This window comes from Chiloscyllium plagiosum, unplaced genomic scaffold (genome assembly GCF_037043375.1).
Source record: "Chiloscyllium plagiosum isolate Xiang-an unplaced genomic scaffold, Cpla_swu_hap1 HiC_scaffold_12, whole genome shotgun sequence".
Classification (NCBI taxonomy): Eukaryota; Metazoa; Chordata; class Chondrichthyes; order Orectolobiformes; family Hemiscylliidae; genus Chiloscyllium; species Chiloscyllium plagiosum.
Genome location: NW_028270150.1, coordinates 48,797,417 through 48,820,988, shown reverse-complemented (window position 1 = coordinate 48,820,988; position 23,572 = coordinate 48,797,417). Strand labels below are relative to the sequence as shown.

Here is a 23,572-nt window from a genome sequence, read left to right as displayed (position 1 = left end):
GTTTGTTTTCCAAAACTGTGAAATCAGCATTTTGTTTTGAACACTGCTGCTTAAAGCAACAATTTTTAAACAAATATCGACTCCAGGCTGGGGTGTCTTGAGGCACAAGGGGTTTGAACACCTTCGGCACATCCAGTATAAATGCTCCCACCAAGGTTAATAAGAATTGAAGTCATTTAACTTAAATAATTATAATATGCAGCCATCCTAATCAGTCCATCTCTCAAATGCTGCTTTGGAGAGGATGCTATGAATTAGGGTCTATCCTGTCACAATGGAATATAATATGTACCTGGGTCCATTTACAAGGAATAACAAAATTGCTGAGAATTCTTCATAGGTCCAGAATGTAATTCAGGTGAGCCCCACATGTGAAAATGGATAAGCTGAAACACATCCTCCCACCCGACTGTGCTGCCTGTCCACTATTCCTTTGAAACCAGGAGACTGTGAACTCCTGTGTGGGAGTTCCTGTCTATGATCATATCCAGCCTTACAGCACACATCTTGTAGATGGTGGGTAGCAATTCTGCTCTCAACAAGGATCTGTAGAAGGCGTCATGCCTGGGCTTTGATCCTCACTGCAGAGCTTTCTTGAATTGTTTCTGAAGATATGGTAGAAGTGTGCCAGAACACCCATGGAATTTTGGCAGCAATGTCTATAAAATGTTCCTAGACCTCCAGCCATCGTTTCTGCACTGTAGTTTTCAACATGCTCTACAATATACTGAAAGGGAGTGATTGCAATTTTTAAACATTATTCTAAAACCTTCTATTCCATACAGTGATTCATTTTCCAGGAATTGGTTTGCAAATGAAAGTGTTTTTGTTGTTTTAGTTCCTTTACATGTTACCATGCAATCTGAGGAACTTACAATCTGCAAGTTATTTTTAAGTTACCAGGAGGAGTAACATTACAATTGGTATGGTAATATGTGAGTGCTTTGATTAAATATTAATGTGGTACAGATTCACACAATAAGGCTGCAAACACAGCAGCTTTTCGGATATAATGCTTGTTGTACATCACATTGATGGCCTCAATGAATATTGCAAAGCAAAAAAAAGTATCATTGCAATATTATTCCAGTGAAAGCTGGACATCTTTCTCTGTTTCTCAGTCAGGTTTTGTAGCTATCATTGTCGCTGGGCCTAATGGGGTCACACTAAACCTCAGTATCTTCTAATATCTAGCTCATCACTGAATAATCTCTTTAATTCTTCTGTAGTAGAACAGCTATCAGTATGACTCAAACATCTCTCAGTTTGTTCATTGACTGGGTAACATTTGAACTGTTCTTGTATAGTGTACTTAGTCTATCTATTTTGATGCCGTCCAATGTGCATCACTCTCATCCTACTAATCCACAATGTACCAAGATTCATTCATTAAATACTTTTTATTTATCAGGTTTTTAAAAATAACAAGATCTATTAAAGGTTTCATATGAGATAAAATTATCAATTTATTAACAAAACAAAACTTACTCAATGAACAAGAAATAATTGGTTGACATTTACCATCAGTAATATAACAGTATAAATGCTTATCCCTTTAAATATTTGCAAAATGCACAGACACTTCTCAAGAAGGAAAATAAACCATTCCTCTGCAGAGATTGGCTTTCTGGGAAAAAAAGACACTTTAGCCAATGGGGATTGTTGTTGAAGGTAAAAGGATGAAGCATAGCACATTCCAGAGTGTGTTGCTCTGTTGTTCTGGCATGAGTGGTCAAGTCACTAATGGTACACAGTTATCTCTGAAGAATTATAGACACAACTTACTCAGGAATTACAATCTCAATCAGTCTCACCAAAGAATAAATAGGTTTCGTCGGAACTCAACAAAAGGTTTTCCTTTTCAGAAATGAGAGATCAGCGAGGCAGCTTATTCTTAACAAGCATTTAACAAATCTGTTTGTTCTTAGTAGGCTATCCTCAACTAACATGTTCTTAGCAGGCTTTCCTCTAACTCAACCAGATTAATCAAGAATCTCTGTAAACCAGACACTGTTCAAACCAGGGCTGCCAGGGGATGGCAGCAAAGCAAGAAGGAATTACCAAGTATGTGGTTTATAAGAAAACTTTATTTTTAAAACAGTTCCAATATCCACAATGAGCTGTCGATGACCTCTTTTATGTAAACCACAATCCTTCAAAAGGTAAGGCATCCAAGCAGAATTAATTATAAACTATCCTTGTAACACTGTTGATTGCTCTGTTACATGGATTAAATCACTGTAACTCTTTAGCAGTCTCTGAGAGGAGCATACAGATGAGGTAGAGGAGAAAGTTGTCTTGTCTAGAGGTAAATTATCTCAAGTGCAGATTTTTGTGAAGAGCTTGCTCCAGCTGCAGAAGATGTCTTGGATTTTACAACAATAATGATGGCAAATCTGTCAGCAGTCATCACCAATACTCCTCTGAAACTGACAGTGATTTCCGGAGTCTGCACATTTGTAATTGAACACAGAACTCCGAAAGTTGCTGTCAGTGATTCTTTATTTTGCCAAACATGTCTTGTTAAAGTATCGCTGGACGGCAAACAATTAAAGATAGCAGCACTGATGAGAGCTTGCCTTTTTTATGCTATGAGTTTTGCAGTAAGTCATTGAAACGTAGCATCATACTGAACAGGTCTAACTAGGGTTTTGCTGGCATGCTAGATTTATCATTGCTGTTAACCAACCTTTCTCGGACCAGAAAACTGATGTAGTGTTTGTGTAAAGCCAAATTTCTTCATTGAAATATGAAACAAAATCATATTTTGATTTTTTTTTTTAGGAGTTTGTTTGTGATCATTCAGATTTTGCCTTAATCCCACATGTATGGCTCAGTTATGTTTTGCTTTCTTTGAAACATAATCTGCATTTTGCTTCTGAGTTTGCTGTCTATGAGAATACTTCAGTGCAACTGACCGATGACTCTGCTTGTTGAGATTACAATTGTTGGACACCTGGAGATTCACTTGACCAGGCAGCAGATTTAAATTAACAACAAGAAAATCATAGAGTCATAGCGATGTACAGCATGGAAACAGACCCTTCGGTCCAACCCGTCCATGCTGACCAGATATCCCAACCCAATCTAGTCCCACCTGCCAGCACCCGACCAATATCCCTCCAAACCCTTCCTATTCATATACCCATCCAAATGCCTTTTAAATGTTGCAATTGTACCAGCCTCCACCACTTCCTGTGGCAGCTCATTCCATACACGTACCATGCTCTGCGTGAATAAGTTGCCCCTTAGGTCCCTTTTATATCTTTCCCCTCTCATCCTAAACCTAAGCCCTCTAGTTCTGGGCTCCCCCTCCCCAGTGTTGTCACTTCACCATTGACTACGAAATACAGACTATTATGGTTGTTCAAATGTTTAAGAGAAAACAATGGAAAATATTTTAGAAATGAGTTTTTATTTTGTATTCATGACTGTTCTGTATGTGACCTGATCTTTCTTCTTACAGATTGTATTTTAAACGTCAATCAAGTAAAAAGAAACATTGTCGTGAAAGAAAATGACAATATTCATTTAAACTGCCACATCACAAATCAAACAAGACCAGACTCTCAATTCTCTGTGCAATGGTATGTTCAAACATCACTGGAGAAAGCGGACAAGCTGATCCTGAAATCAAACCGTGACTCTGTGGTCGAGTACAAGGACTGGTTAGGAAGAGACAAGAAGAAGGAGAGACTGCAGGTTGCAAAACCCTTTGCTGGACATTATACCTTGGTCTTACTAAAAGCTGACATTAGTGATAGTGGGAAATACTACTGTCATGTGGAGGAATGGCTACTAAGCCCCAACAACATCTGGTACAAAATTGGGGAGGACACATCTGGACTGACCACTGTCATTGTCCAACGCCCAGGTATTGAATCAACTTTGTCTTTGTGAAAAATATTCTGTGCAATGGTGCTAGTTGCCTCATAAGTAAGAGAGAAGAGAAGGTCTGAGTGCTAGCCATGCATCCCACTTGATAACTGCATTGGCAGAAGCTACGCCCTCTTTGTGGTTAAAGGGTAATATAGAATTTTTAAAAGAGGTAGAAACGTGAGGACTGAATGAATGTCATGATGCTTTGTAATTTGTTGTTGGACAATGTCAACCATTTGAGAAATTCAGGACCAAGGAAGAATAATATTTTACAGATTCTCTTCCTTGACAAAAGTAATCTACCTAATTATATTTTAAAGTTGATTAAAACTTTTCAAGGGATTTTATGCCGGTGTTATTTGCAGCACAAGTGCATGAGCAACATGCAACATATTCTACACTTGAACCCTGGTGTTAGCTGTCATTTTCATGGCTTTAAACTTGGAGCTAGAACTGATGTGAGCAATTTGATTTGTTTGATACTTTACTGGTTGACCCCATACAGTTCCAAAGCTAACAAACAAATACTGACGTCATTGACTTTTATGTGATATAAAAGGTTCAATTTGAAATAAAGATGCAGGTGCACCTAGCAGAAGGTCCTAGGGAATTTAATCCAGACAATAAGGTGGAGAACTATGTTATCCCGTATTGAGAATGCATACTGCAACCTGTGCTACTCAAGTGATAAGCAGGCCAGCAATCGACCACCTTCCCTGGGATCACGGACATTTTTTTCCCCCTGAGAACTGCTGGCCATTTAGAGGCCATCAGCTCTCCATATCTGGCAGAGCCACCAGAAGCCAAGTTAGCAGCAAGCGGTACACCCAGCAGAGATCTATGTGGAAAAATTCATTACTATTTGACCTACTAGTGAGCTTACCATTGTCATGTGATCTCCACCTCTACTGTTGATTGCTTTCATTTTAGTTTGTGGAAGCCATTAAACATATTATTTAAAGACATGATGTCAAAAGTGTGTGGTTGAAATTGGGTGAATTTTCTGAGCTGTAAGATTGCCAGCTCCAATTAAAAGAAAACACAATTGAGAATGATTTAAACACCACAGTCTGCAACTTTTAGGTGCTGGGTGAAACGCAATGGCTGTTAATTTTCCAACCCCCTCTCCTATGGAAATGATAGCGGAGACAGAATTGGAAACTTTCTTCACTCACAAAATTATGAAATAGCTAAGAATTAAATAACATAATTGGGCAAATAAGAATTACAACCCTCTTATCAAAACTGAGAAAAAAGTGCTACAAAGCTGTATTGCACCTGAAATGACACTGAGCAGAAGAGAACTCAGACAGGAGAGGGTTTGAAGGCATACGTCGAACCCTATGTCAATATATTGCTTCTGAATGGTATGTGTTGTATATGAGAGCTTTGGGAAGGGAGACTGTTGTTCTATATGTGATAGCACTGCCGTATCAAACCAACTTCTGAAAATTTGGACAACTCAAAGATGATCTCATCAGAGATAGGATTGTTGTGGGGATAAGAAATCCCATTGTGAAAGCATGTCAAAAAAAAGAGGAGAAACTCATTCTCAAGAAAGCCCTCGAGATGTGGGTTCATTAGTATGTAAATCTAAGATTTATATAAAATGAACCGAAACCTGCAATCCATTCTAAAAGATGAAAGACTTAACGGTAATCTAGGTTTGTTCAATATATTACTTCAATTGCATGACACTGTGATCTTTTGCTATAAATTCTGTGTCTTATGATCCTGCCCCATTAGTTACCTGATGAAGGGGCAGCGCTCTGAAAGCTAGTACTTTCAAAAAAAACCTATTGGACTATAACCTGGTGTTGTGTGATTTTTAACTTTGTCCACCCCAGTCCAACACTGGCACCTCCACATCATAGCTAGAAATAAGCAAAGTAAGCCTATACAAATGGCTTTTGGAGAGATATCAGCCAATTTTTCTGATAAATTGCTCTTCAGCATAAAACATGTGGGTTTCATCAGATCTAAAGGTAATAAATTGGTTGTTATTAGACTGATGACTTCAGAGGAGAGTATTAATTGAATATAAAATATCAAATAAACTGGTACTTTATGCAACAACACGAGTTTTGCAGTCTTGCTAGATTGCGCAAGAAGGTACCATGATACATGAAGCCTTTGAAGGTAAGGTTGAGTCTATGTGATGGAACAGTACCCATTCCCAAGAAGATAAATGAAGCTGAAAGCTCAAAGCAGGGAGAAAAATAAAGATTTAGTTAGTGATAGTAAGCAAAATTAATTTATCTCAACTAAAGTGATTGGACTGGCTTGGACAAGTTGGACTGAAGGGTCTGTTTCCGTGCTGTACATCTCTATGACTCTATGACTGATAACCTGACAGTTTCCAAAATTGATTCATAATGTTTTGCTAGCCACTGATCATTGACTGATGAACAAATTCTAGAATATTACAAAGATACAGTTGCTGATCTGGAGAGGCTGGATAGGCTGGGATCTTTCCCTGGAGCATTGAAAGCTGAGGCATGACTTTAGAGAGGTTTATAAAATCATGAGGGGCATAGATGAGGTGAATAGCCAAGGTCTTTCACCAGGTCAGGGGAGTCCAAAACTAGAAGGCATAGGTTTAAGATGAAATGGGAATGGGACCTGAGGGGCTTCTTTCTCACACAGAGAATGGTGTGTATATAGAATGAGCTGTCAGAGGAAGTGGCTGAGGCAACATTTAAAAGCCAGTTGGTCAGGTACATGGATAGGAAGGGTTAAAGGGAAATAGGCCAAACACAGGCAAATGGAATTAGTTCAGTTTAGGAAACCTGGTCAGCATGGACAAGTTGGGCCGAAGGGACTGCTTCCATGCTGTGTGACTTTATGGCTTCCTGATGAATGTAATTTCAATGTAAATGAGAATGTAAGACTAATTCGGCATCTGCTGACGAGAGTTCAAGGTGTCTTCAAATGCCTCTTAAAAGACACAATAGAAAAGTTACAGATGAAGGGAATATCGAAGAAACCGCTGTGGAATCAATTAGCAGCAGAGTAGCAGCAAGCGAACTTGAAAAGCTGAGAGTATGCGGAGATCCAAAGGATCTCAATAAATCTTTGAAGAGATCACACGATGCCAATCATTGAATAATTGGATTGGATAGAGTTGGCATGGGCTTACAAAGGAGAAGTTGTGCTTGACAAATCTGCTGGAAGTTATTGAAGATATAGCCAGTAAAGTAGGTACAGTAGAGCCAATAGATGTGGTTTATTTGGATTTTCAGAAAACTTTTGGGCGGCACGGTGGCACAGTGGTTAGCACTGCTGCCTCACAGCGCCAGAGACCCGGGTTCAATACCCGCCTCAGGCGACTAACTGTGTGGAGTTTGCACGTTCTCCCCGTGTCTGCGTGGGTTTCCTCCGGGTGCTCTGGTTTCCTCCCACAGTCACAAAGATGTGCAGGTCAGGTGAATTGGCCATGCTAAATTGCCCGTAGTGTTAGGTAAGGGGTAAATGTAGGGGTATGGGTGGGTTGCGCTTCGGCGGGGCGGTGTGGACTTGTTGGGCCGAAGGGCCTGTTTCCACACTGTAAGTAATCTTTTAATAAGGTCCCGTATTAAGAGATTAGCATGCAAAATTAAAACAAATGGGGTTGGAGACTATATTGAAATGGACTGAGAACTGTTTGCAGACAGGAAACAAAGACTAGGAATAAACAGGTCTTTTCTAAGTGCCAGGTGTAGTGGTTGTAATGAGGTCCACCAGGTGGACCACTTCAATATGAGTTCCCTGAACGGGGCTGATAGTCTGGCCCAATCAGGGAGACTTGGTTGACAGATAACAGCAGGACTGTCAGGAGTTCTGTTCAGTCTGATAATTGGCTACAAGGGAACTAAATAGTATCAAGGACATCCATGTGGAGTTATTTCAGTGGGCGGTAACTTGTGGGGAACTGCAAGGGATCAGTGCTTAGACCCTAACTAATTATAATATATAGTAGTGGCTTAGATTAGATTCCCTACAGTATGGAAACAGGCCCTTCGGCCCAACAAGTTCACACTGACCCTCTGAAGAATAATCCACGCAGACCCATTCTCCTACCCTATATTTACCCTTGACTAATGCACCTAACACTATGAGCAATTTAGTATGGCAAATTCACCTGACCTACACATCTTTGAGATTGCAGGAGGAAACCAGAGCACACCCACACAGACACAGGGAGAATATGCAAACTCCACAAAGACAGTCGCCCAAGGCGGGAATCAAACCTGGGTCCTTGGCGCTGTGAGGCAGCAGTGCTAACCACTGAGCCACCGTGCTGATGTCATTTCTCCAAGTTTGCAGATGACACTAAACTGGATGGGAAAGTATGCTGTGAGAAGTATACAAAGAAACCCTAGTGTGATTTGGACAAGTGGGCAAATACATGGTAGATTCAGTATAATATGGATAAATGTGAAATTATCTACTTTGATAGTAAAAAAAGAGGGAGGCAGATTATTATCTGAATGAGGATAGATTGGGAAAGGGGAATGTGCAATGAGACCTTGGTGTCCTTTTATACAAGTCGCTGAAGGTAAGCAAGTGATGAAGAAGGCAAATGGTATGTTGGCCTTCATAGTGAGAGGATTCAATTACATGAATTGGGATGTCTTATTGCAACTGTACAGGGTTTTGGTAAGACTACACCTGGAATATGATGTGCGGTTTTGCTCTCCTTATCTGAGGAAGGATTTTCTGGCTATTGTGGGAGAACAAAGAAGATTTGCTAGACTAATTCCTGGGATGGCAGGACTGATGTATGGGGAAAGACTGAATCGGTTAGGACTATATTCGATAGAGTTCAGATGAATGAGATAAAAATCTATAAAATCTATAAAATTCTAACAGAATTAGCCAGGGTAGATACAAGAAAGATGTTCTCAATAACCATTGACTCCAGAACGAAGGGTCATGCTTTAAAGGTATGAGGAAGGCCTTTCAGGCCAAAGATAAGGAGACATTTCTTCACCCAGTGATGGTGAGCCTGTTGAATTTTCTGTCAGAGGAAACTGTTGAGGCAAAACATTGTAGAGTTTCAAGAAAGACGTAGATACAGTTCTTAGGACTAAGAAAGTCAAAGGATCTGGGGGGAAAGCAGGAACACGATACTGAACTGGATATCAGCCATGATTATATTGAATGGTAGAGCAGTCTGAAAGGGCTGAATGCCTACTCCTGCTCCAATATGCTGTATTTCTTTGAATAGACATTACCAGAGCTTGCCCTTGATATAAAAAATAGGTACTGGTAAGTGAAGTTAAATGAAAGCAAGTGTTTTCCAAAAATTATCCTGGATACCATTCAAGGTTACAGATTGTTCCTTATGCCACTTGGCATTTCCACTGTTCTGGAAGAGCACCAATGTAGACAGCAAAAGGTTGTCAGTAATCTTCCTGCGTTAGAAGACATAATGGATGATCTACTAGTCCATGGATTTGGAGACAAAATGGAAGAAGCCATCGCTGACCACAATCAGAATCCAGTGAGAGAGCTCATCAGATGAACCTGAAGCTGAACAAGAATAAGATGCATTCAAAGATTTCATGAAGTCATGTACATAAGTTGGGTATTCACAGCAAAAGATCTTTGCCTGGATCCTGCCAAGGTGAGAGCTATAGCAGACAATTGTGAAAGCAATGCAACAACTCATTTTGGAGCAACACATTCGTACAAAGTATACGAGCTGCTGACAGTGCTCGTGGAGCCGCAACGTTTGCTGTTTGCTACTTTCACCTAAATTGGTGTCAGGACAGGAAGGCAGTCCATGAGCATTCCCAATCCAGACTTCATTGGGACAGAGGCAGGGAGGTGCTGCGATCCACACTAGACACCGCCTTGCCCAATTAAATGCCCCAGCTCTAGCATCATACAGTCATAGAGATATATAGCATGGAAAAAGAGCCTTTGGTCCAACTTATCCATGTCAACCTGAAAACCTGACCTAATCTAGTCCCATTTGCCAGCATTTGGCCCATATCCCTCTAAATCTTTCCTATTCCTATACCCATCCAGATGCCTTTTAAATGCTGTAATTGTACCAGCCTCCACCACTTCCTCTGGCAGCTCATTCCATACACGCACCACCCTCTGCATGAAAAAGTTGCCCCTTAGGTTCCTTTTAAAGCTTTCCCCTTTCACCCTAAACCTATGCCCTCTCGTTCTGGACTATTCCACCCCAGGGAAAAAAAACCTTGTCTATTTACCCTATCCATGCCCCTCATGATTTTATAAACCTCCACAGGGTCACCCCCTCAGTCTCCAATGTTCCAGGGAAAACAGGCCCACCTTATTCAGCCTCTCCCTATAGCTTAAACACTGGCAACACTCTTGTAAATCTTTTCTGAACCCTTTCAAGTTTCACAACATTGTTCCAATTGGAGGGATACCAGAATTGCACACAATATTCCAAAAGTGGCCTAACCAATTTCCTGTTCAGCTACAACATGACCTCTCAACTCCAATACTCGATACTCTGACCAATAAACGAAAGCTTACCAAATGCCTTCTTCATTATCCTATCTACCTGCAATCCACTTTCAAAGAACTATGAACCTGCACTCCACAGTCTCTTTGTTCACTAACCCTCCACAAGACCTTACCATTAAGTGTATAAATCCTGCCCTGATTTGTCTTTCCAAAATGCAGTACCCCACATTCATCTAAATTAAACTCCATCTGCAACTCCTTGGCTATTGGCCCATCTGATCAAGATTCAGTTGCACTCTGAGGTAATCTTCTTCGTTGTCCACTACACCTCCAATTTTGGTGTCACCTGCAAACTTACTATTATCTCACATATTCACATCTAAATCATGATGAAAAGTAGTGGACCCAGCACCGATCCTTGTAGCACTCCACTAGTCACAGGCCTCCAGTCTGAACGACAACCCTCCACAACCACCCACTGTCTTCCATCTTCAAGCCAGTTTTGTATTGAAATGGCTAGTTCTCCCTGTATTCCATGTGATCTAACATTGCTCCTCAGTCTACCAGAAGGAACCTTGTCAAAAGCCTTACTGAAGTCCATATAGATCACACCTACAGCTCTGCCCTCATCAATCCTCTTTGTTACTTCTTCAAAAATACTCAATCAAGTTAATGAGACATGATTTCCCACGCACAAAGCCATGTTGGTTATCCCTAATCAGTCCTTGCCTTTCCAAATACATGTAAATCCTGTCCCTCAGGATTCCCTCCAACAATTTGCCCACCACCAATGTCAGGCTCATCGGTCTATAGTTATAGAGTCATAGAGATGTGCAGCACGGAAACATACCCTTCGGTCCAACCCGTCCATGCTGACCAGTTATCCCAACCCAATCTTGTGCCAGCACCCAGCCCATATCCCTCCAAACCCTTCCTATTCATATACCCATCCAAATGCCTTTTAAATGTTGCAATTGTACCAGCCTCCACCACTTCCTCTGGCAGCTCATTCCATATACGTACCATCTTCTGCATGAAAAGTTGCCCCTTAGGTCTCTTTTATATCTTTCCCCTCTCAATCTAAATCTATGCCCTCTAGTTCTGGACTCCCTGACCCCAGGGAAAAGAATTTATCTATTTATTCTATCCATGCCCCCTCATAATTTTGTAAACCTCAATAAGGTCACCCCTCAGCCTCCAACACTCCAGAGAAAACAGCCCCAGCCTCTCCCTATAGCTCAGATCCTCCAACCCTGGCAACATCCTTGTAAATCTTTTCTGAACCCTTTCAAGTTTCTCAACATCTTTCCGTTAGGAAGGAGACCAGAATTGCATGCAATATGCCAACAGTGGCCTAACCAATGTCCTGTACAGCTGCAACAAGACCTCCCAACTCCTGTACTCAATACTCTGACCAATAAAGGAAAGCATACTAATTGCCTTCTTAACTATCCTATCTACTTGCAACTCCACTTTCAAGGAGCTATGAACCTGCACTCCACTGTCTCTTTGTTCAGCAACACTCCCTAGGACCTTACCATTAAGTGTTTAAGTCCTGCTAAGATTTGCTTTCCCAAAATGCAGCACCTCACATTTATCTGAGTTAAACTCCATCTTTCACTTCTCAGCCCATTGGCCCATCTGGTCAAGATCCTGTTGTAATTGGTCTTCCTCCAATTTAGAACTTCAGCTTTTAGATCTGGTCTATCCTTTTCCATCACTGTTTCAAAAATAATAGAATATGGTCACTGGCCCAAAGTGCTCCCCCACTGACACCTCAGTCACTTGCCCTGCCTTATTTTCAAACAGTCGGTCAGGTTTTCCACCTTCTCTAGGCACAGCCACACACTGAATCAGAAAATGTTCTTGTACGTAACTAATAAATTCTTCTCCATCTAAACTCTAAACACTAGGGCAATATCCTCCCTAAGTACAGCAGAAATGCTATCCTTTATCAAAAGTGCTACTCCTCCTCATCTCTTGCACCCCCCCCTCACCTTTCTATCCTTCCAATCGCACTTATATTCTGGAACATTAAGCTGCCAGTCCTGTCTATCCCTGAGCCATGTTTCTGTAATTGCGATGATATCCCAGTCCCATGTTCCTAACCATATGCTGAGTTCATCTGCCTTCCCTGTTAGGCCTCTGGCATTGAAGTAAATGGACCGTTCCCTCCGTGACTACCTGGTCAGGTCCATGCCCCCTACGACCCACCCTCCCATCCTGGCACTTTTCCCTGCCACCGCAGCAACTGTAAAACCTGTGCCCACACCTCCTCCCTCACCTCTATCCAAGGCCCTAAAGGAGCCTTCCACATCCATCAAAGTTTTACCTGCACATCCACTAACATCATTTATTGTATCCGTTGCTCCCGATGCGGTCTCCTCTATATTGGGGAGACTGGGCGCCTCCTAGCAGAGCGCTTTAGGGAACATCTCCGAGACACCCACACCAATCAACCAAACTGCCCCATGGCCCAACATTTCAACTCCCCTTCCCACTCTGCCGAGGACATGGAGGTCCTGGGCCTCCTTCACCGCCGCTCCCTCACCACCAGGCGCCTGGAGGAAGAACGCCTCATCTTCCGCCCGGAACACTTCAACCCCAAGGCATCAATGTGGACTTCAACAGCTTCCTCATTTCCCCTTCCCCCACCTCATCCTAGTTTCAAACTTCCAGCTCCGCACTGTCCCCTTTACTTGTCCGGACTTGTCCAACCTGCCTAGCTCCTTTTCCACCTATCCACTCCACCCTCTCCTCCCTGACCTATCACCTTCATCTCCTCCCCCACTCACCCATTGTACTCTATGCTACTTTCTCCCCACCCCCACCCTCCTCTAGCTTATCTCTCCACGCTTCAGGCTCTCTGCCTTTATTCCTGATGAAGGGCTTTTGCCCGAAACGTCGATTTTGCTGCTCGTCGGATGCTGCCTGAATTGCTGTGCTCTTCCAGCACCACTGATCCAGAATCTGGTTTCCAGCATCTGCAGTCATTGTTTTTACCAAATTTAATTTATTAGTCCTACCTCGTTCTCTGTTTTGTTCCTGCCTGTCCTGTTTGACTTGCTGCTTTTCCCAACTGTACCAATCTCAGTTTGATGTCTTTCCTCATAATTTCTCTGGGTCCCAACCGCGCTCTCTCTCCCCCCCCCAAACACCAACCTTACCAGTTTAAATCTTTCCATGCAACTCTAGCAAATCTCCCTGCCAGTATAATAGTCCACTTCCTATTCAGGTGCATTCCATCCTTCTTGTACAGGTCACTTCTATCACAGGAGAGATTTCAATGATCCAAAAATGTGGACCTTTCTCCCCTGCACCAGCTCCTCAGCCACTCATTCATCTGCAGTATTCTTCTATTCCTACCCTCACTCGCTTGTTGCACCAGGAGTAACCCAGATATTATTACCCTCAAGGATCTCCTTTTTAAATTCCTGCCTAACTTCCTTTATTCTCCCTTCAGAATCTCATTCTTTTTCCCTCCTGTGTCATTGGTTACAATGTGTACAATGACCTCGTATTGATCCCTCTTCCCTTTGGGAGTATTCTGCACTTGTGAGTATTCTCCAAGGTATCCTTGGTCGTGACACCAGGGAGGCAACACATTATTCTGATTTCTTGCTGTCAGCCACAGAAACATCGGCCTGTGTCTCTGACTAGAGAGGCCTCTATTGCCATCAATCGCTTGGAACCTGAAGTACCTCTCATTACATTAGAACCATTGTCAGGACCAGAGACTTGGCTGTTTGTGCTACGTTCCCCTGAGAGTCCATCATCCCCTTCATTTTCCAAAATAGCATACTTGTTTGAGATGGGATAGTCACAGGAGACTCCTACACTACCTGCCTCCCTCTCCTACCTTTCCTGGAGATAACCCATCTACCTTATTGTATCTGTGGTTTTTCTCCCTTCCTATAGCTGCCATCCATCACATTCCCAGCTCCTGTAAATTCCTTATTGCCTCTAACTGCAGCTCCAGCCAATCCATGCGATATGATAGGTTTCGCAACCAAAGACACTTGCTGCAGACATAATCATCAGTAACATGGAACTCTTCCTATCTCCCACAGGCTACAGGAAGGGTACATCACTCTACTAAAGGCCACCTATGCTCCTTAACAATCTACAGACCCAGAAAATAGCACCATTGTATTGCTCTAAAAAACACTGCTCCAGGCTAACTTGGTACCTATGTTTATATTTTTAAAGTTTAATCAGGAGACAGATATCAATAAAACATAATCAAAAAAGAACCCACTCTACTCCCTATTGTAGATTTACAGCAAAGTGATGCTTAAAAAACTATGCACTTAGCTTCTCCCGTGCTGTGATCTCTCTCACATAGATTCCTCCAAAGTCAGCTGTGAATTTTACTGTTTGTTAATTTTTCTTAGACAGCAGCATAGGTTTCTTTCTCTGACCATGTGATCTCTGCCTTTGTCTGTCTTGCTCCTTTTTAAAGTGCCATTGTTTTGATCTTTCTCACACCAAAGTTGCAAAACAATGCAACAGCTTATAAAACAATAATTGCTGCTCCTGCAATTAGAGGAAATCATTTCCAACACCTAAAATACCTCAAAAAAGGAGCAGCTATTACAGCCACAATTTTTTCTTGTCCTTCATCTTGGATTAACTAAAATCCTAGATCTGTGGAAGATGAATAAATTCCATTTCTTTTTCTCCAAACTCTTCGAAACTGGCAGGAAATGTTGAGAAAGTGGCCAATAAAGTATTTGAGTTTCTGTGTTTTATGAATATAAGCATCAAGTACAAAAAGAAGCAATTTCTGCAAAACCTTCACAAACCACTATTTGAACCAATTCTGGGCATTGTGCTTTCAGGTTGTGAATGCAATGGAATGCCTACAGAAAAGATTTACAAAGTTAGTAAAATGGATCAATTGGACAAAATAGGGGTTTTTCTTTAGAAAAGTGAAGGTTAAGACATTTGATAGAAGTGTTTAGAATCATGAGGTATCTGGACAGTATGTAGGTTCCTCTTTAAAGAAAGATCAAGTACTTGAGGTCGCCAATATAAAATGTTTTTCAAAAATATCGGAGGCGACATGAGGAAAAACCTTTCACTCAGCAAGAGGGTAGTATCCAGAATGCACTGTCTGAGAGTGAGGTAGAGGCAGCTTAAATCATGAATTTCAAAAATAAATTAGAAAGTTACCCAAAAAGAAAATAATTGCAGGGCTATGGAGAAATGACCGAAGGGCGGAACTAACTGAATAGCTTTTAAAAAGACCTGGCACAGGCATGGTGGGCTGAGTGGTCTCTTTCCTTGTAACTGTTTTGTGATGCTGTGCTTTCTCGTGATTTCTGTTTCATCCCATTTGATGCATCAAAATGTAAAAGTTAACCTACTTGTGTTTTCAGAAATCACTTTTCTTAACTCTATCAAGTTAATACATTTGAATTGAATAACCAATAAATTAATCTGTTTGTGAGGTTGTGGAACCAAGCTTCTCTAATATTTAAAGTCTTTGGCTTTCGGGTTTCCTTTTATTAAAGTGAAAACTCTTTTGTACCTACAGAAAGCAACTTGCAAACTGAAAAAATTGAGAAAAGTATTACTGTGCCTGAGGACAGCCAAATTCAACTAGAATGCAAGATCAGCAACCGTACCAACCTGGATTCACAACTATCTGTGACATGGTATTCCCAGAAAATAAAGGAGGAAGAACCATACACCATTCTCCACCTGAATCGGAATTCTGTTTTTGAATATGGCAGCTCCATCAATAACAGTGCAAGTCTGAGGGATAGATTACAATTTGAAAAAGCTACCACTGATCTATATAGTGTGATACTGCAGAAAGCAACTACATCTGACACTGGCAGTTACTACTGTTATGTGGAGGAGTGGCTGCTTGATCCCAGTGATGTATGGTATAAACTGGGAGAAGATCAGTCTGGACTGACTATCGTGACTGTACAACAACCAGGTATAGTAGAGCTATTATTTTCAGTTTTGTAAAAAATGCTTTAATGAATGACAGTTTCAAAAGCTATTCATCTGTTCAGCATCAGACCATATTATATGTGTCCACCTTACTAGAAATTTTAAGACATGACTGTATGAGGAATTAAATTATGCAGAATTAGCTGAAATCTGGTTTCTGAAATATAATACCTTTCAGCTGATTGATGTGGACTGAGTTAGCCTCCATTTTAAATTACAATGATGTTTGCACCATAAATAGAGCAGAGAATGTTTAGCATGTTTTGGCATCAAATCCATTGCACTATCAATTCACATCTAAGCTATGTTATCTTGCCTCCAACACAGACGCTGGAATCAAAACACATTGTCCATCATAATACCTCAATGCATGCTGTTTAAGTATCTTGCTTGCTGTATGTGTTGCCCCAACCCTTAAAATCTCACACGTTTAATGCAAGTAATGTGGGATTAGCAATATTTAAATGCGTGCTCTGGTTTCCTGAAAAGCTTGAGAGCTGCTATCCTGTGCTCTGTATTTCAAAGAAGTGCACTGTCACTGTCATGGGTTAGGTCGGTCCTGTTGGCTGGATACTGCAACATTGATCAATTTCAGTTATCTCAGTAATAAAGGCATCATGTTCTTAAGTGGACTCAATACTATTCACTTCATCCAGGCTGTGCATTTATGACAATATTCTGATTTCCATGTGTTCTCTGTTTGCATCCCATGTTTTAAAATTCACATGCATGTACTTTGTATGATTTAATGTTTTCTGTCAAGTCTTTTTGGTCAGTAGCTGAGAAAAGTTATTCCTGTTTGTAGCATTGCTCTGTCTGATAGTATATCACACTTTGACAGCTTAAAAGTTTTGGTGTACATTAAGAACGTGCATACATGTATATATGCAATGGGGTGGAGGAGGAAAGAGTATATCATGGTCGGAGAGCTGTCCTTAAAGGGCAGGGAATCAGAGACAATTTAGAAACATGAGCACTTGAGACTGTTTGACAGAGAGGGTGCTGAGAGAGTGTTTCCTGCTGTCGGGGGTCCCAGGACTACAGACATAGTTTCAATATGAGAGTCTCCCATTTAAGATGAAAACGAAGAGAAATTTCTTCTTAGAGTGTTGTTAAACTGGAAGTTTTCATCTCAGGAAGTCAAGAAAGCTGGTTTATTGATCTTCAAGGGAGTCTAGGCCAATGGGGCTTAGGCAGTAAAGTGGAACTCTGGCCAGGATCAGCTCAATCAAACATTATTGAATGACCGAGCAGGCTTGAAGTACCAAATGGCCTATTCCTGTTCTTAGTTCCCATGTTCTTGTGGCCAGAGGTATAATCACGCAGTTATATATAAATTTCTTGGATAATAATTGTGATATTGGTTACTTGTGAGTCAAGGCACAGATGTTATTAAATGGAAATAAATGAAAAATTGCCAAGCAAATCTAATCATATAGCTTTAGTTTGCCTGAGGCAATCTCTTTAAATCTCATTAGTGATGCTGGTGTTAATATTGACTTAATCACAGTGTGACTTCCTTTAAAAGAGTCATTTCAATTGAAATATTAGCTGGACATTCATCTCTGTCTCATTTACTCATGATTAACCTGGTGTCAACTTCAGTGACTATAGGCAGAAAAGGTATAAGATGTGATCAGCTGCAATAGAGACAGAATTATCTTGCCAAGACAACAGTTTATTTGAGTAAGCTGAGGGGATTGAGCTCCAGGAAACTCAAGAAATTAATATATTATTGTATCACAAGGAATAATTCAGAAAAATTGAAATTTTGAGATCAGTTGGACAGAATCTATTTTTTAATACATGTATATAGGAGGAAAGACATGAATTAGGCTGTTGTGGATTGGAACCTTTCCAGAAAGAAATTCATTTGACAGCTCACATTGTATTGGGACCAAATGTAAGCCTCCAGCTGTGGTTTTGATGATACATTTTTAATGTAGTGTAATCTTCCTGCTAGTGTTAAATGGAAATTGGCTGCAATATACAACGCATGTCTCAAGACAGCAGGCAATAATTTTCACACCTGAGTCTGCACATTATGGATGTGGACTTGACTGCCTCATTACTGTGGTGGGTTGTGGGGTGGGGAAAGCATCACTCACGGTATGTACATCAAGAAAATGAGGCTGGAAAACTTCAGCCACTAGGGACCGCTCAATGGGAAAAGTGCTTGGAGATGGGCAGACATCATGGAGCTAACTCCATGACTGGGATTTTCTCAAAAACATACCAACATAGTTACTTTCATTTCCTTTTTTGCCTCTTCCGACCTGATTAAAATTAAAGCTAGAAGTGCCAGCAGTCTGCATGCAAAACACATTTAGTCATAGAGTCATAGAGATGTACAGCATGGAAACAGACCCTTCATCCAACCCATCCATGCCACCCAGATATTCTAAATAAATCTAGTCCATTTGCCAGCACTTGGCCCATATCCCTCTAATCCCTTCCTATTCATATACCCATAATTTTACCAGCTTCTACCACTTCCTCTGGCAGCTCATTCCATACATGCACAATCCTCTGCTTGAAAAAGTTGCCCCTTAGGTCCCTTTTAAATCTTTCCCCTCTCAACTTAAACCTTTGGCCTCTAGTTCTGGACTCCCCCAAGCCAGCGAAAAGACTTTGTCTATTTATCTATCCATGCCCCTCATCATTTTATAAACTATAAGGTCACCCCTCAGCCTCCAACATTCTAAGGAAAATAGCCCCAGACTATTCAACCTCTCCCTATAGCTCAAACCCTCCAATCCTGGCAACATCCTTGTAAATCTTTTCTGAACCCTTTCAAGTTTCACAACATCCTTCCTCTCGCAAAGATGGTGTAGGTATTCCTCAAAATTAAATTCAAGTTGTAAGTATTTCACATTACATTGATTTCACTTTACTCATGTATGTATCATCATTATTTGTTGAGACTATCTTAGTCAAACTTAAATATGCTGGCATCCCTCACCCATCCCAACAGATATCACCCACCACAACAGACCAAGATGCAGAAATAGCAAGCAGGACAGAACATCAGCGCTTCATCGAAGGTTCACTGACGATGTTACCTAGCATGGGGTTAAAATATCTGAGAATAAACTACCAGCTCAGCGAGCAAACATACAACCTGATCCACAACCTGAGCTACAAATCTTCTCCAAAATCGCAAACACCTCATTGATGTTAGGGATGTTAGAGACATTTCCTTTATTGTGAAAGAAACAATGTTGTGTTTTTGTAATATTCATGTTAGTGTCTAGTACTGTATTCGCCACTCTATGGGACACAGCTGAACTTGCAAGCTCAACTGGTCCTCTCTTCCATCATTATAAAGGACATTGTCGAAGAATAATCTCTACAGGTGTAGTTGAAATGTTGTAGGTGAACCCATATCCCTGCAAGGATTCTGCCAATCAATAATCTAAAATGGACTCACATTTGGATTGTACTAACTTTGCCCCCAGATTTTCTTGATTTCACTATCCGCATCATGTCCAGGATGCAAGACCCTTCCCATTTCACTTCTCTATAACTGTGAGCCCTCACTCTTCTAGAATAGTGACCACACTCTACAATCTGCTCACCATTGACTCATAGTTGCCATTCCCAAGCTTCCATGCAGGAACCCTGTCTCCTGTTTCCCTCCCTATGACATAGGGTTAGGCAAGGAAAATCATTGACCTTACACAACTGCACAAAGCCAACTGGTCCATGCTGCCTTTACATGATAGTGAACCAGTGGTCATGAGATTCCCGAACTCTATCTTGGACTTAATGACAACTATTTCCCACTGTTGACAATTCACAGATGTAAAATATATGACAGGTCCACATCCAACACAGGCCAGATACACAGCAAAGGCGCTCCTGATTTTATCTCCAGATCTCTGTCTGCTCTCAGGAAATCAAAATATCACATCCTGTGACAATTTTCAAATGTCAATATGGGGTCACAATGGGAGAAGTTTCAAGAAGCATTGCTTTATACCTGTACCATGTGTGTCCCCACTCTTATAAATTCTAAAAGAATACCCTCGTGTGCACTGCAATAGTACCCACAAAGTTGGGACAATTCAGCTTCTGGTTTCCATGTGGTCAGATTGAACAACTGAAAGTTTGCCACGGTAATATTATTAGCCTTGAATGAAATCAAGGTTTGTAATGGCATTTGAGTAAATACTGTATTTCATCCGATAAAGTAGTAAGCACATAGCTCCAGGGTCAGGTGTCAAATGGATGGAGGAAAAGAAAAATTGAGAAAAGAATGATGACTTTCTCCTAGTTGCTCAGGTGTTTGGAATATCTGAACTCCACTATTTACAGTGTAACTGCATCTTTTTGCTGCCTGTCATTTTTTAGTCTTTCCTCTTGGCTTTGCTAAAGTGGCTTGATTATGTAATCCTTCAGTAACCCAAAATAATTGATGCGTATTTTAATCTGTGGTCCTGGGCCACAAGAAGTCAACAAACTGAACATTCTAAATGAACTTAATCCTGCCCTCCTATTGTGGTCATGTATTCTGTTTAATTCAAAGTTCCATCGACTTTGTTCTGCGGATTCTTCTGTAATTATTATATTTGACAAGGGTAGCAAGGGTCCCTCCTACATCTTTCCCTCCTGGTGGGTTGAACTGGGCAGAGATGGCTGAATGTCCTTTGCTTCACCCCTTAAAAGTTGGGAATAGTGTGAATATGAGACAAATTCACTAATCCAGCACTCCCAGTAGGAAGCAATGCATAACGGAGGTAAGGATTGGAGATACAACTGTAACACGGTGGCTCTGATTCCCTGACCTGCCCATTGTGCTCCAATGTGACACCATGTTGGGAGCACCTGATTGGTGAGTTTGTTCAACATATAGAAAAGTGGGTACATTGACTTTCTCAGATTTTCACAAGTTACACATTAAAATCCATTAACTTCTTGTTTTCGATTTTGCAAACAGAATTTAAAATGCAAGTGGATAAAACTGAATTGAATATTAGCGTACCGGAGAAGGACCTGTTTCAGCTCACCTGTAATGTAACCCAACAAACACAAGATAATTCTCAGTTTGCTGTAACCTGGTTCGTGTGGAAAGTCAAACAAGGTGCTGACCAAATCGTGAAGGAGACCATTTTAAAAGTTGATCACAATTCAGTGTTTGGGTTCGATGTTTCACTGGATGGAGTTGAGGGAATGAAGGACAGGCTGCAATTAGAGAGACCTTCCAATGGATTGTACAGCTTGACTGTGCAGGACTCTGCAAGCAGTGATACAGGCAATTACTCATGTCACGTGGAGGAGTGGATTCAAACTGCCAACAATATCTGGTATAAACTAGGAGAGGATGAGTCTGGGCTGGTCATGGTCACCGTGCAGGACAAAGGTAATTTGCTCATTCAAAATGCTGATGTTTCCTGAATCATATGTGGTCAAGAATACTAAAGAATTTGAGTACTTTCTCACTGCCAAGTGTATGATGCTTTGGGAATGCTTTATGAAGGAGTCCAGATTTTGTGATGAAACTGCCTTTAAGTTGATCCAGAAAATGAAAGGGTTACAGACATGTAAAAGATATTGTATACCTGGACATGTGATCTGTGCTTTAGGTGAAATTGTGTTGCAAGCAAGAAATGAGCAACAAGCATAACAGAAATCCCTTGTAACTGTAATGAATGATCCGATCACATTATGCATTCATGTCTCTGGAATGGGACCTGAACTCATAATCTTGTGTCTCAGGGGCAACCGTTCTACCTGTGAGCCAAAGCTAACATTTTGACATTAGTACTAAATCTGTGTTTTATTAGTGTAAGTCTGTGCTCTCTTGTCTGACTGTCATGACAAAGTCTGAGGTCATAAACCAAATTTACATTCATTATCCTCTCACACTCCTGTGAGGCGCTATAAATTCAACTAAGTTTTTTTTTATTTTAAGGAATACAGAATTTTTACTGCATAAACAATGTTGAATGATGTTGGACAGATAGACTATATTCCAGAATCCTCTATGAAAGACAATGGGATTTATTGTTAAAAATCCACACAGTATCATAAAGGTCATGCATACAATTATTTCATTGAATCAAGCTCAACCTCCAGATCCCAGCTAATCTCTAGATCACAGATCTTCCTAACCACTTATAGATCCCAGACATTTCTGGATTTGCATGAAGGTGTGGACACCAAATATTTGAAGCTTGAAAGCTACAACAGTCACCAGATTCTGAATTGTCTCTCTTTACTATCTGGACTGCTTCGTCTAGCAACTGTTCTGAACCTACCATTGGGCTCTGTTTGGTATCCATGACAAACTTGACCATATACTTCTCCATGTAATCAAGCCTCCACAATTGAGGTACTATATGTAACTGACCAATAACTCTTAGTGCATATTTCATTGGAATGGTGTGTTTTCCTCTCATTTCTATGAATTTCCTTCTATATTCCTAACTTTCTCCATTTGCCTATGTTGATCTGTCACTGTGCCTTCTATTCTCTTTGTTGATATCTGTTCCTCTGCTCTTTTATCTGTTCATCTATTTTTGTATCTTTGTTTCTCTTCCTCGGTTTATAGTCTTTCCTCTGTCTTTGTACTAATAGTTTTCCAGGAAATAGTGAGAAAATGCAAGCGGGAGTGGCCAGAGCAGTAGGTGGTAGGAGAGTATAAATAGCTGAATGTGGATTGGATTATAGGATGAAACTAGAGAGAATGAGTTAGAAGCACATGCATGAAGTTGGTCTTCCAAGTATAAACTATTGAAGAAACAGCAAAGTGATTAGAAAGTACACTGGACATGGTTGTCATTTTGTTGAGATAAGTATTTACGTTTTAATGTATTAATCGTAAAATCATTTCTTTTTTTTGCATGGTTTACATTGAATAGTAGAGGAACTGATTTGGCAGCTATACATCAGAAAAGTACTTTTTGATGGAGTCATAGAGTTAACAGCACAGAAACAGACCCTTCAGTCCAACTTGTCTGCACTGGCCAGATATTCTAAATTAATCTAGTTCCATTTGCCAGCATTTGGCCATATCCCTCTAAACCCTCCCTATTCATAAACCCATCCAGATGCCTTTGTAATGTTGTAATTGTACCAGCCTCCTCCACCTCCTGGCAGCTCATTCCAAAATTACCCCTCAGGTCCCTTTTAAATCTTTCCCTTCTCACCTTAAACCCATTCCCTGTAGTTTTAAACTCTCACACCTTGGAATAAAGACAATGCACCCTATCCATGCCCCTTATGATTTTATAAAGAGAACCTTCAAAAGTTATTGGGGGAGGCTGTTGGCAGGTAAATCAACAGCTGGGAAGTG

At 40.8% G+C, this 23,572-nt stretch overlaps 1 protein-coding gene across 1 annotated transcript in view; it reads left to right on the top strand.

The window, feature by feature from the left end:
* LOC122555183 (immunoglobulin superfamily member 3-like) overlaps window positions 1-23,572 on the top strand; it is a 244,144-nt gene that overhangs the window by 204,173 nt on the left and 16,399 nt on the right. The window contains exons 7-9 of the mRNA XM_043700921.2: window positions 3,467-3,874; window positions 15,848-16,258; window positions 21,215-21,637. Coding sequence (XP_043556856.2) covers window positions 3,467-3,874; window positions 15,848-16,258; window positions 21,215-21,637 — 1,242 coding nt within the window. The remainder of the gene's footprint in view (window positions 1-3,466; window positions 3,875-15,847; window positions 16,259-21,214; window positions 21,638-23,572) is intronic.